This window comes from Alternaria incomplexa (genome assembly GCF_024043165.1).
Source record: "Alternaria incomplexa strain BMP 0042 chromosome Unknown scaffold_7, whole genome shotgun sequence".
Classification (NCBI taxonomy): Eukaryota; Fungi; Ascomycota; class Dothideomycetes; order Pleosporales; family Pleosporaceae; genus Alternaria; species Alternaria incomplexa.
The window spans coordinates 222,372-234,733 of record NW_026249856.1 but is presented as its reverse complement, the minus strand read 5'-3'; the positions used below and the strand labels follow the sequence as shown (position 1 = coordinate 234,733).

Sequence of the window (12,362 nt, the reverse complement as noted above, 5' to 3'; positions counted from 1 at the left end):
TGGTGGTGTTGGGCCTCGAGCTGCTGGTGACGATGGTTGCCCTACTATCAAAAAGTTAGCACAATCTGTGATGACATAAGGGCCACTAGCGCCGCTGCACGTGCTTTGGGCAGGCCTTAGAACATTACACCTGCAACTGCTCTCAATGATGCCCAAACTCTTCTCACGCATTCTCTGCTCGTTCGTTTCATTCAGCATTGGGAATCTGGTCATCGCGTTCACTTTATGCATACAACTCGAGCGACAGCCATGACGAGGCTGGGCACTGAGAGCGCCAACGCTTCATTATTACAGGCACATCGCCGCTGGCCGTGGAGTGATAGACTGTGTCTGGGATACCTCAAATGATGACGTTGTCTTCCCGTAATAAGCGTCTAATATCGTCTTCAAATCGGTGAATAAAGCGCAAGTACTGGCTACCGAGGACGCCTGTTGGCCCTGGACCATGAGTCCACGTAGACAATACCCCTTCGAGGGTCTTTCATTACCCATCGACTGACGTTCTACCGAAGTGTTGTCAGAGAGCCAGAGTTATGTGTCTTCCCGTCGTCGCTGTCGTGAGCGACAACGAAATCAGCATCTGCAATGCCCACGCCAGACGCCCATCGCATGACAGCAAGGACGCCCACCATGCACGTCTCCTTATCCAGATTCTTGACAGAGTACAAGAACAACTGCTGGCCCCCAACAATGAAGCGCAGAAAGAAGGCCAATCAGCTCGCAGAGTCCATCGAGATCCGGAACGCCAGTAACTCTCACATATACCGCTTGCCCCCTGAACTCGTACTCGATATTGCAGAACGGATGCAACCTAGCGACAAATATTGCCTGCGACTCGCGTGTCGACGATACGCCTTGCTCTTGCACGACGTGCAGAATGTTGACATGGAGGTACACGAACGGGAGGTGTTGAAGGAAAGACTTGTGAGGGACGTTGAAAACGAACGATACTTTAAGCTGGCCGAAGAAGAAAGACAAGCCGAGCTCCTCTGCTCAGCCTGTCACGCAACTCATCCGAAGCGGATGTTTACTGCAGCGGAAATGCTGCGATCCCCTCACATACGAAGATGCCATGGTGCAAATCTTGCTTTTCGTATCTGTTCTCACTATTATCTCACGTACGACCAACTGAAATCACGCATGTCGGATTGGAGATTTGAACAAAGTTGGTATTGTTGCACTCGATTACAGAATCTTGCAGACGACACCTGGAGGGTTAGTGGTCACCCATCATGGACCATTATTGCCGGCACTGGCGACTTGAGCATAATCGATATCCAACAGCACTTGAAGCAACTAGCTCAGCCCCTGTGTCCACATCTCCGCACGGATGGCATCTATGTCCAGCAAAGTCTACAGAAAAAGGACCGGCGACTTCAAAAGATCCCGTACAAGGAGTCGAGACTCCCTGCGCACACGGTGTACACCAGTTTCGTAAGATGCTTCGTAGAGAACTGCGAAACTACCCTTATGGTTTGTTCTCATGAGAGAATTATCTCGACATAGTAAGTCTCTCTGTGCGAACTGCATGTGAGGCCTACGCTGACTTCGTACATCTACGTTTAGTCTTACCCGTAACCTTGGCAGTCTGTCGGTCCCATCCGATCCCCGGTGGTGCGCCCAACTCGAAGACCGAACAATCTAGACGAAGCACTGTAACCTAAGAAATTGCGGCTTTCAAGGTTGATGTCAATCAAAGGGCGCTACATAGTCATGGAATCGAGGATGGACCAGACGCGGCACGCGCCCCACATCTGTAGGGTTACACAACACCAAGTGTAAGGTGACGCCAAGAGTCTCACGAAATATGATCACACCTGGCGACAACGAACTTCGACCTTCACCGGAGCTTCACCCTGTTGTACATAGCAGCACCAACGCCATTGCCTGCTCGCTGACCTGTCGATTCCTCGGGCTTGTTGGTCACCATCAATCTACTTTCAATACTCTGTAAACCCTTTGCGCTTCACTGACAGCTCATCGTCGGCCCGCTTGCGGTCATAAGCCGGCGACAAGTTGCTAAACAGCGGCTCATCGCGCGAACAACCACAATTAGAACCTACTGATAGTCTGAACAAAATTTTGCTCCTTTGAGGCGCACCGTCATGATACCCAACCTTCTCACAGTACTGTCAAATCTGCTAAAAGACGGTATCACTCCCGGGGACGATCCCGCTGGCTACGGTGAAGGGCTAACGATAAGCGAGCAATCGTCTGCAGGTCCGAGAGCGCTACAGGCCGCTTCACACCGGAGTAGATCCGAGATCGACCAATCACCTATATAAATCAGCTACCTAACCACTTAGTTCTCGTGAGTAACATACCAATTTAGCATCAACAATGGGCAACCAACCCTCCGTTCCTCAGCCAGGCACTAAGTTCCAAGTAATCGGCGCTGGCCTCTCACGCACCGGAACTTCCTCCTTCAGCGAAGCATTGCGCATCTTACTCAATGGGCCTGTCTATCATGGTGGTACGCAGGCTACTCTGGGCGCTGAGAAAGAGATCAAGCCGCTGATCAAGATACTTGATCATTCACCACCGAAGTCGCCCTCCGAGAAAGAGCTTGTACACGATCTGCTGAGGCAGCGCCTGGACGGCTATGCGGCAGCCACCGACATGCCATTCAACGGGCTGGTACAAGAGCTAGTCGAAGTTTATCCTGATGCGCTGGTCATATGCACGACTCGGGATCCAGATGCGTGGGTGAAGAGCATAGGAACCATAACAAACGCAACGACAAAGTGGTTTTTACGCTTTGTACTCTTTCCTCTCCCAGGCATGCGCCACTTTGTCGACTTTACCAACGGCCTAGGGAAGCAATGGGTAGAGTTGTATGGAAAGCATGATGGGGTCTCCACCCGAGACTATAAGGCGCACATCGCCTACTTGAAGAGGGTTGTGCCCGAGGAAAGACTGTTCTTCTTCGATGTCAGAGAGGGTTGGGAGCCGTTGTGTAAGGCGCTGGGGAAGGATGTCCCGAAGGATATTCCCTTCCCGAGAATCAACGACGGAGAAGCGATTGATAGACTAGCCAAAAAGATGATTAACAAGGGTCTGATGAGATGGCTAGCTATCTCTGCTATGGTGGGAGCTGCTATTGTTCCCTACTACCTTTTGAAGCGGTAGAAAGACTCGGTGTTTTGACGCTCTTGTCATGTTTACAGCACGTTTTTGGCCTGTCGTCCACGTAGCAGTGTTTGCATGGTGAGCAGGAATCTCGACTATAGCTTTACAGCGGACTGGTCTCCGTCAAGATTAGCCTATCTGCCACACGCGCAAATGATGCAATCTTCCTCCTACACCGGTGTACTAGTGCGCGCTGGGGCTTCGTGCATGACGACTCGGCATACTAACTCGTAGCACGGGCGGCCTTGATTGCATGCGTGTCTGTGTCATGGATTGGTCTTCGGGAGATCTCCAATAGGGATGATATTCCCGCCGCATTCATCCTGTCACCAACTCAGGTAGAAATGTCACGATGGCGCAATAACAATCCGTTGCAGGGTCATTCAGCATGCGTCACTCAAAATTCCGGAACGAATTATTGTGGCACCTACCTAGGTAGTGATGCAACTCTACCGACAGCGTCAAAGACGCCACAAGACGTTAGCTGCTCTTGGCGCGTCGGGTATTTTATGATATCAGATCGGCAGAATTCCTTGTGGCGCTCCCCTTCATTACACTCCACTGCGCCTCCAGGATTTGCTATGCTTCCTCTCCAACCCCCCGATATCAACCTCATACTCCCCACATATTGATCCACATCACAGTATCGAAATGTCTCGCCGTTATACCTGCCGATGTTACAGAGGCAACAACTGATGAAGAAGAACAGTGATGCAACGTTGATGATGTAGTCAAGATCTATTCGCCTTCGGGTACAGTGACCCTTAGCTGCTGATATTCTTCTATCTTGATTGGCTCGCCCGAAAGCTACACCATCTGGTAGCATTCCATCATACACTACGGACTACCTAACGGCAAACTCAAACCTCTGACAACGAAACAATTTGCTCTAACACGGTCCGAAAGCTAGTATAGCTATGGACGTACACAAACATATAAGGCCCTCGCTTGACCGTCCGTAGCATCAAGTGAACGACAAACAAGTCGTAGCCAACAGTTCATCGATCCTTAAGTTCAAGTTAAAGCTATACATCAAGATATCAAGATGCTAGCCAAGCGCATTCTCCCGGTCGCTTTACTTTCCATCCTCGCAGCCTCTTCTCCGGTTGCAGTCGAACGAGCCACCAAGGACTCTGCCCCTCTCCTGACTGCCATTTCAAACGACCCAGACCTTTCCGTCTTCTACAGCCTCATCAAGAGCACGGGTGGTAGCAGCGGCATTCCTGGTCCGCAATTCGAAGAGCGATTCAACAACCTCACTGATGGACGCAAGTATACGGCCTTTGCACCCGTCAACTCGGTAAGCAATGATACCGAATGATGCCTTGCCTTCTGGATTGCTGACCTGTACAGGCTTTCAAGAATCTACCCCAAGAACTAAGCACAGCTTTGACGGCACCGGCATCGTATCCACTACTCGAGTTCATCCTGCGAAGCCACATCGCACAAGGATCGATCACTACGGAAGACGTCAAGACTTCGGGCAAGTCTGTCACCGCCATCGAAGGCACACCTCTTGCTTTCAACTCGGCGGGAGAGACTATCTCAGTCAACAAGCAAGCCAACCTAGTCTCTGATTCGAGAACCGAAGTCGGGAACGGAGCCATCTTTAAAATCACCTCAGTACTCGATTCCTTCGCTGGACTCTACAGGACCGACGAGTTCAACAACACTACATCTGCCTCATCCCCAGCATCTCAGAACGAAGGCTCCATTGCATCAGCCCTAGCTACGCAAAAAGACCTATCGACATACGTGGAACTCTTGAACGCAACATCCCCCGATTTCGTCTACCTCCTTGGCGGATCTCTCGGCCAAGGCAAGAACCTCTCCATCTTCGCGCCGAGCAATGGGGCACTCACTGCACTTGGACAAAGCGCAAAGGCTCTTCAGCCAAGCAACAACGCGCTGTCTTCTTACTTGCTTAAGTACCCTTTCATCGACACGACATCGACCGGCCAGGAGAAGTCCATTGTCGGATTCCCCGCGACCGTCCGAAGGGACATCAAAGGCGCTATCACGAGCGTCAACAACGCTGCTGTCAAGGGCGAAGCTTACTGCGTCCCTGGTGCATGCATCTACACTGTCGACAAGTGGCTAGACCCCATCTTCGGGGCTCTCAGTTCCGGAAACTCATCCGCATCATCATCGTCAGGCGAGCTGGGTATTGTTGAACATAGCGGTAGCAGCTCTTTTACGCATTGCTGCTAGTTGTTTTATGCTATTATGATGTATGAATAGAGCAAGCTTGGGATTACTTCTCAACGGATATGGGCAGCGTCGTAGAGATTCAACTCTCTACGATCTATCTATGTGCAATGTAGTATGTAAAGGTTTGAATAAGTATAGGAATCGACTCATTTTGTGTGTATGGACATACCCCTCCCCACGGACGCGTAATGTCGTTGGTGGCGCAACAACCTGGCAGTTGCGAACCACCAGCCTCGGAAGCTTATCAGAGCCTGACCATCTTCATCTCAGACTTGATTCGACAATAGAGAGGATGTTTCCAGAAATTTCTCTTCGCGCTGCTGGAGGACCACTTCATGCACTTTCCGGCTAAACCAGAGATACGAGGCAGAATGAACCCTGCGACCAACGAAGCAATCGCATTGCTGCATCTAACGAGGCTGACTGGAAGCCGCAGGCAACAGGGCAAACAAATACCCCGCGTCGATAGAAGATGTCTTATCGGCATGATATGATGAAGGCCTGCCTCTCGTTTCAGCTACACAATCGGAAAGACCTGATACCAACACGATTTCTAGGAGTTCCTGACCCCAAATCCTCTAGGTTTCCAACAGCCCATCATGCCCAACGACAACAAGATCGTCCAGACGCAGTGGTCGGTTGACAACACGTCATTTGTGCTTACAAGTACCCTTCTCAAATTGGCCAGGGCTGTCCGCCAGGATGAAGCCCAAAGCAATGCCGTCATGGCCTTCTCCGCTCTCAGCATGAGCATTCTCGTCTCGCCAGAAAGGATCGACGAAGGACTCGACGCGCTGGACACCCGAGGACGATATTTCCATCTTGAACGCTTCGCTATCATGCTTGGATTGCACACCGGGGGTATCGCTACGTTGATACGAAACGAGGAAAAGCGATGCGTCCCAGCCTTTCTCCTTGCGACTAGCCTCAAAACGATGCTAGATGACAGCGCAATCGGGGCCATACTGTTTGAAATGCTGTCTCTGCAGGGCTTGTCAAGCAACCCGGACCTCCGATCGTCTCGCCGTGAGCTTACTGCCGTCGTTTCCGCATTGTCTGGCTTCAGCGACGTCATAGTGCCTACGCAATTGTTTCAATCAGTTGAAAGTAGGGTCAGACAAGTCACGACTGACCCCAGGCACCTCAACCTGGCGTTCCAGGAGCCGGATAGTAAACAAATTGCGGAAGTCTACTCGAGGGTCTTTGCCTTTCTGCAAGACGAGGAAAAGAAAGACAACATAATCACTTTACGCGGTATAGCCAGTTGCATCATGATTGCGTCATCGCTCATGTGGCTTCGGGAAGGTGATGTCCACTTGGCAGTAGATCAGCCCAACATTGTCACCAGTGGTCATCAAAGAATACTCCTTGATATACGTACGTCGGAGCAATCGGGACAGTGGACTATACAAGAATGGCAGGAAGCCAAAATAGTTTCTACCGTGGTTGTGAGGAGGGAAGAAGATGGTGTAGTGCAGAAGTTTTCCGGGTTCGTGCCTGCCCCAAGTGCTAGAAGTATTGTGCAAGCCCAGTACTCGCTTGATGCCGCTGATCTCAGATTGGTGGGACACATGGCGGCAGCGCTCGTTGAGCTCGCCTTGGAAAAGGGCGAAATCATGTCGGACATGACCGCCGCCGGTATCACGCCCCGGTCTGTTAAGTTGCAGCACGTATCGCAAGATAACTACCTCACGTCAAGCCGGAATTCTATGGAGTGTTACGGTTGGGATTCTTCAACAGGAGTCGACGAAGCAACTATCGGGCGATACGCCAAAGATTACAGGGACTGGATGGAGCTTGGATGCCCGAACCTAGGCCAACCACAGGAGGGATTTGGCCATCCGCTCTTCATGAAACCGGTAAATGCACTGATCTGGGTACTTCAGCGCGTCAGTGAATGGAGCAGTTCTCGTTCCGGTTCGCCGGCTCATCAAATCTCTCCCAACGTCGCTGAGGCTGCATGCTACATGGCCGCTGAGTCTACTTATTCGGCGACATGCACCCGTTTCGCGCGAACTCGCTACTTCAGAACTGGCCAATTCGCTGGCATTGCCGATAATGCCATGCACATTCTGCATAGCGTCTTCAGTGATGCTCTTGTTGCGGCAATGCGTGCTTCTGTTCCCCCAATTAAACCCAACAGTATGATGAATCCAATGAACAAGATCACCATCACGCAATACCGTGCACAAGCAATGGCGTCTTTGCTTCCAGGTGCATCGATGGCTATCGGCTACACAGGCACATATGAATCGGGCATTTCAGGACGTGACCTTGTTTACGCAACAAATGGCTACGTTGCAGTGGCTTCGTCGATCAATTCTATCACGACACTGCGACCTCAATGTCTGGCTGTGGAGATAGTTGCGGGTTATTTACGATGGGAAAATGAAGATGTTTCCCTACAGCGTCTCATGGACACAGAGCCCTGCGGAGACGAGGGTGTAGCGACAACTCCGGCGAGCCTCACAGTTGACCCATACGGTCCGGCTGGCCAATACATCGGTCTGGTGCCCCTTCCAGACCCAGAAGAAGCTAGCATCAAATATCATCTCGCAGTTGACAAAAAGATTCTCTGGATTACCACCAGCATTCTTCACCCGGGAACCAATGTTCGGGTTCGGGTAGATTGGACAAGCTCCATGGAGGCAGTAGTCATGGCACAGCACGTGGACAAGGGTGCAATGTCATACACCATCGAGGAGACCATCGCGGACCGTTGGAAACGGGACAATATCTGGGAAACCATCGGGTGGACTACTGCAAGTGGCAAAATTACGCACAGACAGGGTGTCCCGATCCGATACATCAGTCAAACTTACGGTCAAGAAGAGCTCCGCTTTTTCCTAGCTGGCAGACGTCTCATGCATAGGTTATTCATTCGACACGGCGCCGTTCCGCTTGTGACATGTATCCAACAAGCACTTCAATACGAGGAGACTTCTGGTGAGGCTTCGAGAACGGTGCATGGCCCCAGGCCTGCTTGGATCAGGCCTGACATGGAAGAGCAGATGCGCTTTCCCGGGTGGATCATAATCACTTGAGAATCAGTTTCCAACACCTGTTGGTTGTGGCCTTTTTCCAGTAATTTTGCGTTCATATTCATGTAATCCGAAGCCATTGTTACACCATTCTCCGCGGTCTTCTGGCAAGTATACTACAAGTTTCAGAATGGTCTAGAAAAGATAATCTTCTGCCTCTATCGTCTGCACAATATCTCTTTTCCCCAAACGTTCGCAATCTCTGATCTGTGTCTTGCTCGATCTCGGAACTATTACAGTGTTTCTATCTGAAACATGCGAAAGTGTACTTTGGTCATAGCAGCGTTGCCGCGAAGCACGACCTTGAACCGATGTCAAGTCAGCACTAAATTAATTATACCGAGACCGAACAAATTGAACAATCAAAATCCAGACACAAGATGCATGTTCGCAGTTAGAAGATCAACGTCTGAAACGCCGAACAAAGTCGATTGCACAGTACTATCAAGTGTATGGGGGATACACCATGCGAGCCTAACAAAAAGGACAAATGCTACAAAGAAAGGAAGGCTCGTAAGCCAGATAAAACTATACATCAGGCATATCCATGCCGTGTAAATATCCGTATAAACGCCAGTGAGATGTGAATGTTGCCACCTCGTTCAATCCCAAAACGCCAATCCCATCGGATGGGAAGTCATAGATACAAACCCCTCAGTCATCCTTGACACTCGCACTAGCATACCCGTCATCCACGTCGGCGTCATCCTTCTTCTTGCTCTCGGCCAGTCCAACTAGCATCTTGCTCGCGTCGAGACAACTGCTTATGATCCTGCTCCGAACCTTGTTGGTCAGCCCACTTCTCCTGCCTGTTTCGTGACCGATCCACATGCGAAGGGAACTTGCAGTCCTCTCTAGACCGCAGCTAGTTTCCTTCTTCAGCGTATCGTCTGCCATGAACTGCGTAAGAACCTTGTGAGCGGCAACGAAGCTGAGCAGTGTGGTTGTGCATTCGGGGAGATAAGTGTTGTTGATAACGAAGATGGCGCGGCGGCGGGCTTCGGGATTCGAGGAAGCGGCCAGCGAGAGGCATTTGGCCAAGGTGAGGCCCTTCCGCACATCGACTGCAACGAAGCCGTTACCGACGACATTGATGAAGCCGGCATCGGCAGGCTTAGGCGACGATGGAAGGGCTTCGAGTGCTGCTGCGATGCGAGTGTTTCGGTCTTCGTCGAGTACAACAGCTTGAGCGACTAGCGCACGTAGCTGGGCCTGTGAGTTCGGTGGGGCAGCGCAGAGAGCGAGTGCTAGATCAGAGACGATATTGTCCTTGGATGAGCTGTTCTTTGCACCAAGTGTGGCTGCGAGTCCCTTGTTCAGAACAAGGCTAGAGTACCAGGCCGCAAGCGCATCCAATGGAGAGCAGATGGCAAAGTCCTCGACAACAGCGTCCATGGAGGTGTCTACAGTTGTCTGTTCTGCGCTTGGCCTGTTCCAAGCCAGGTTATATGCGCGCTGCACAACTGCAGGAACAAGTACCTCATCGCACTCCCTCTCGATAAGTGCTGCTAGGTGTTCTGGCAATGGTACAGCTTCATTGTTCTGCTTCGACGTGTTGATGGCGATGCGGTGCTCGCTCCGTGCCATATTCCAGTAGCTTCGGGCCAGTTTCGCACTCAGCTCGTTGAGCATCCACCACGAGCCATGACCTGCGTTTCCAAGCTCCCAAAGCACAATTCGGATATGCATGGCCTTGAGCATGAGTCTCGCGGGCGTATCGGGCAAGGTACCGGAAGCGATCAAAGTAAGCACCAAACGGCTCGTGCTGATCTCAGCGTCACCGCCCGTGAGCTGGGCATCCAATGCGATCTCCCAAGCTTTGACACGAGCGGCTTCTTGTTCCTTGGTAATACCGGTGAGATAGGCGTATCCTTCCCATCCAATGAGCCTTCGCATGCTGAGCTTGAGGGTCTTGAGGCCCAGAGCAGCGAGCTCGAGTATGAAGTTGTGTTGAGGGACCCAGACTGTTTGGATTGCGGTGAGCCATGCCTTTCGACGTACTTCGACTGGAGACGCCAGTGACGGAGCGGGTGTCAACAAAACTGCGGGCGGTGACTTCCTCTTCGGTTTCGATTTGAAGTCGAGCAGCGGCGCGACGAGGTAGAAGAAGGCGGCGAATACCAATAGAAGCTTGGCTAAAGGAATCTGAGCTGTGGAGACACCCAGGGAGACACGAGGAGCAAGAATGCCGACGAGATTGACAGGCAAGGCGAATAGACCGCGTCCAGCTGGCTCTTCTTGTGACTGCTCGCGCTCTGCAAGTCCCTCCAAGATCATGAGGCCGGCAAGAGATCCGACCATGAGCTTGCCCATCATAGCACCGTTGCGTCGTCCGTTGACCATAGGCGCGCCCACTGCTGGGCGACCGCCATAGCCGGGAGGATATGCGTGCGCATAGTGCTGTTGAGGTGGGATGCCGCGCTGGAGGGCGCTGATGTTCTCTGGGACTGGTATCATTCCTTGTGGTGGTCCTGACATGGGCATACTGTGTGTCGGCGTGAAAGGATCCTTGTGGAATCTTGAACCATCTGGTGTGCTGACAGTGCCGTGTAGTGTTATGGGACCCGATATGGCCATCTTCTCGTAGCTCTCGACCCTGCCCTTCATAGTGTTGAGCTCATCTTGTAGACGCTTGTTACGCTTTTCGAGGTGTCGGATGTACTCAGTGGCTTTGGAAAGGACGGTCGCTTTGTTGAGCTTGTGTGCGGGCGTGAGGCCTTCAAGGTCCTCAGGGTCGTCGTCTTCTTCCGTACCGTTCGGCCGCGACATGACGCGAAGACTTGGGACACCTTGTATGTCGATCAGCTAATGTCAATTGCGCATGGAAAAGTGACTTACTATCGCGAAGAGCAGCAATCTTGTCGTTGAGGTTCGTCCGATAGCGCTTCTCGATCATGTTGTGGGCGGTCTTCTTGGGCGGGCCGCCCTTCTTGCTCGACGGGGCATCGTCGTCGAGCTCCTCCGAGTCGGCCAATGACTTTCTCTTGCGTGCATTGTTCGTCGCAGGCTCTGGTGATGAATGCGACGAGGTCGAGCTGGCTCGTCCGTTGGTCAGCGAGGTGGGACTGTGGTGGAGGCTGGGCGTGGAGGCGGGCGGTGCGACAAAGCCAGTTTGGTCGAACTGCGTGGGGGAGAAGAGGGTGTTTTCAGCCAGCTGCTGTTGTTGCTGCTGCCACTGCTGGGACGTGTAGTAGGCGTGCTGCTGCTGCATCTCAGCCGTCAGTGGAGAGCTGAGGTCAGCGCTGTTGAAGTCAAAGGCCGGCGGCATGTCAGCGCCCTGGCCAAAGGTGAAGGGCACGCCATGCGATTGCGCGAACATGGGGGCGGTAGTCGGCACGGTGTTGGACTGCAGCGATTGGGATTGTTGGTGAGGAAGGAGATGGGGCGAAGAGGTTTGCTGATCCGGGCTGAGATATGCGGCAGGCCCCTGCGGATTCGCGGGCTTGGGGTCGACGTTCTGGGAGTTCTGAGACGCTTGGGCGGGATCGTACTGCATCCATTCGTTCCAGTTGGTCATGTCGTCAGCGGGCGCGGTGAGGGGCATGTCGTCGCCAGCGGTGGTGAGCCACGGTCCGCGCATGTTGGCGAAGGGGAAGTCGCTCGACAGCATGGGATCCTCCATCTGGGGCGTGGGTCGCTTGGCCTCGGGAGCCGACGGGTGGATGGGCGGGGGACTTGGAGGCAGGCGGAAGTCGTCAAACACACAGTAGGGGCCGACCTGGATGGTGCAAGGCCATGTTAGCAGAGACTCGAGACATGCAAAAGTGCAAAAGCATTGCGTCACGCACGGCGATTCGCTCCAGCTCCAGCCCATCGTCGGGGCTGCCGTACGGGTCAGAAGCCATTAGAACGGCGTCGGGCTGCTAGCTGCGACAGGAGCGACGGCGACGACGACGGCGACAGACGGCGAACAAGAGGGACAGTGTATACAGAGTACGGGTCTGGTAGAGAAAGAGAGGGCTCCGCCTTAGGCTTACCAGC

At 52.6% G+C, this 12,362-nt stretch overlaps 3 protein-coding genes across 3 annotated transcripts; 2 read left to right on the top strand and 1 right to left on the bottom strand.

The window, feature by feature from the left end:
* Positions 1 to 2,340: 2,340 nt before the first annotated feature.
* On the top strand, positions 2,341 to 3,129 carry J4E90_005260 (uncharacterized protein; the record flags this gene model as incomplete). Its single annotated transcript, XM_051434816.1, has 1 exon — positions 2,341 to 3,129. One exon carries the CDS (start codon positions 2,341 to 2,343, stop codon positions 3,127 to 3,129), a length of 789 nt encoding a protein of 262 aa, XP_051290840.1.
* Positions 3,130 to 5,939: 2,810 nt separating this feature from the next.
* J4E90_005259 (uncharacterized protein) lies at positions 5,940 to 8,384 on the top strand (the record flags this gene model as incomplete). Its single annotated transcript, XM_051434815.1, has 1 exon — positions 5,940 to 8,384. The coding sequence occupies one exon, from the start codon at positions 5,940 to 5,942 to the stop codon at positions 8,382 to 8,384; it is 2,445 nt and encodes an 814-aa protein (XP_051290839.1).
* Positions 8,385 to 9,035: 651 nt separating this feature from the next.
* Positions 9,036 to 12,226, bottom strand: J4E90_005258 (uncharacterized protein; the record flags this gene model as incomplete). The annotated part of the gene is made up of 3 exons (XM_051434814.1): positions 9,036 to 11,170; positions 11,220 to 12,099; positions 12,170 to 12,226. The coding sequence occupies 3 exons, from the start codon at positions 12,224 to 12,226 to the stop codon at positions 9,036 to 9,038; spliced, it is 3,072 nt and encodes a 1,023-aa protein (XP_051290838.1).
* Between the last annotated feature and the right edge of the window lie 136 nt (positions 12,227 to 12,362).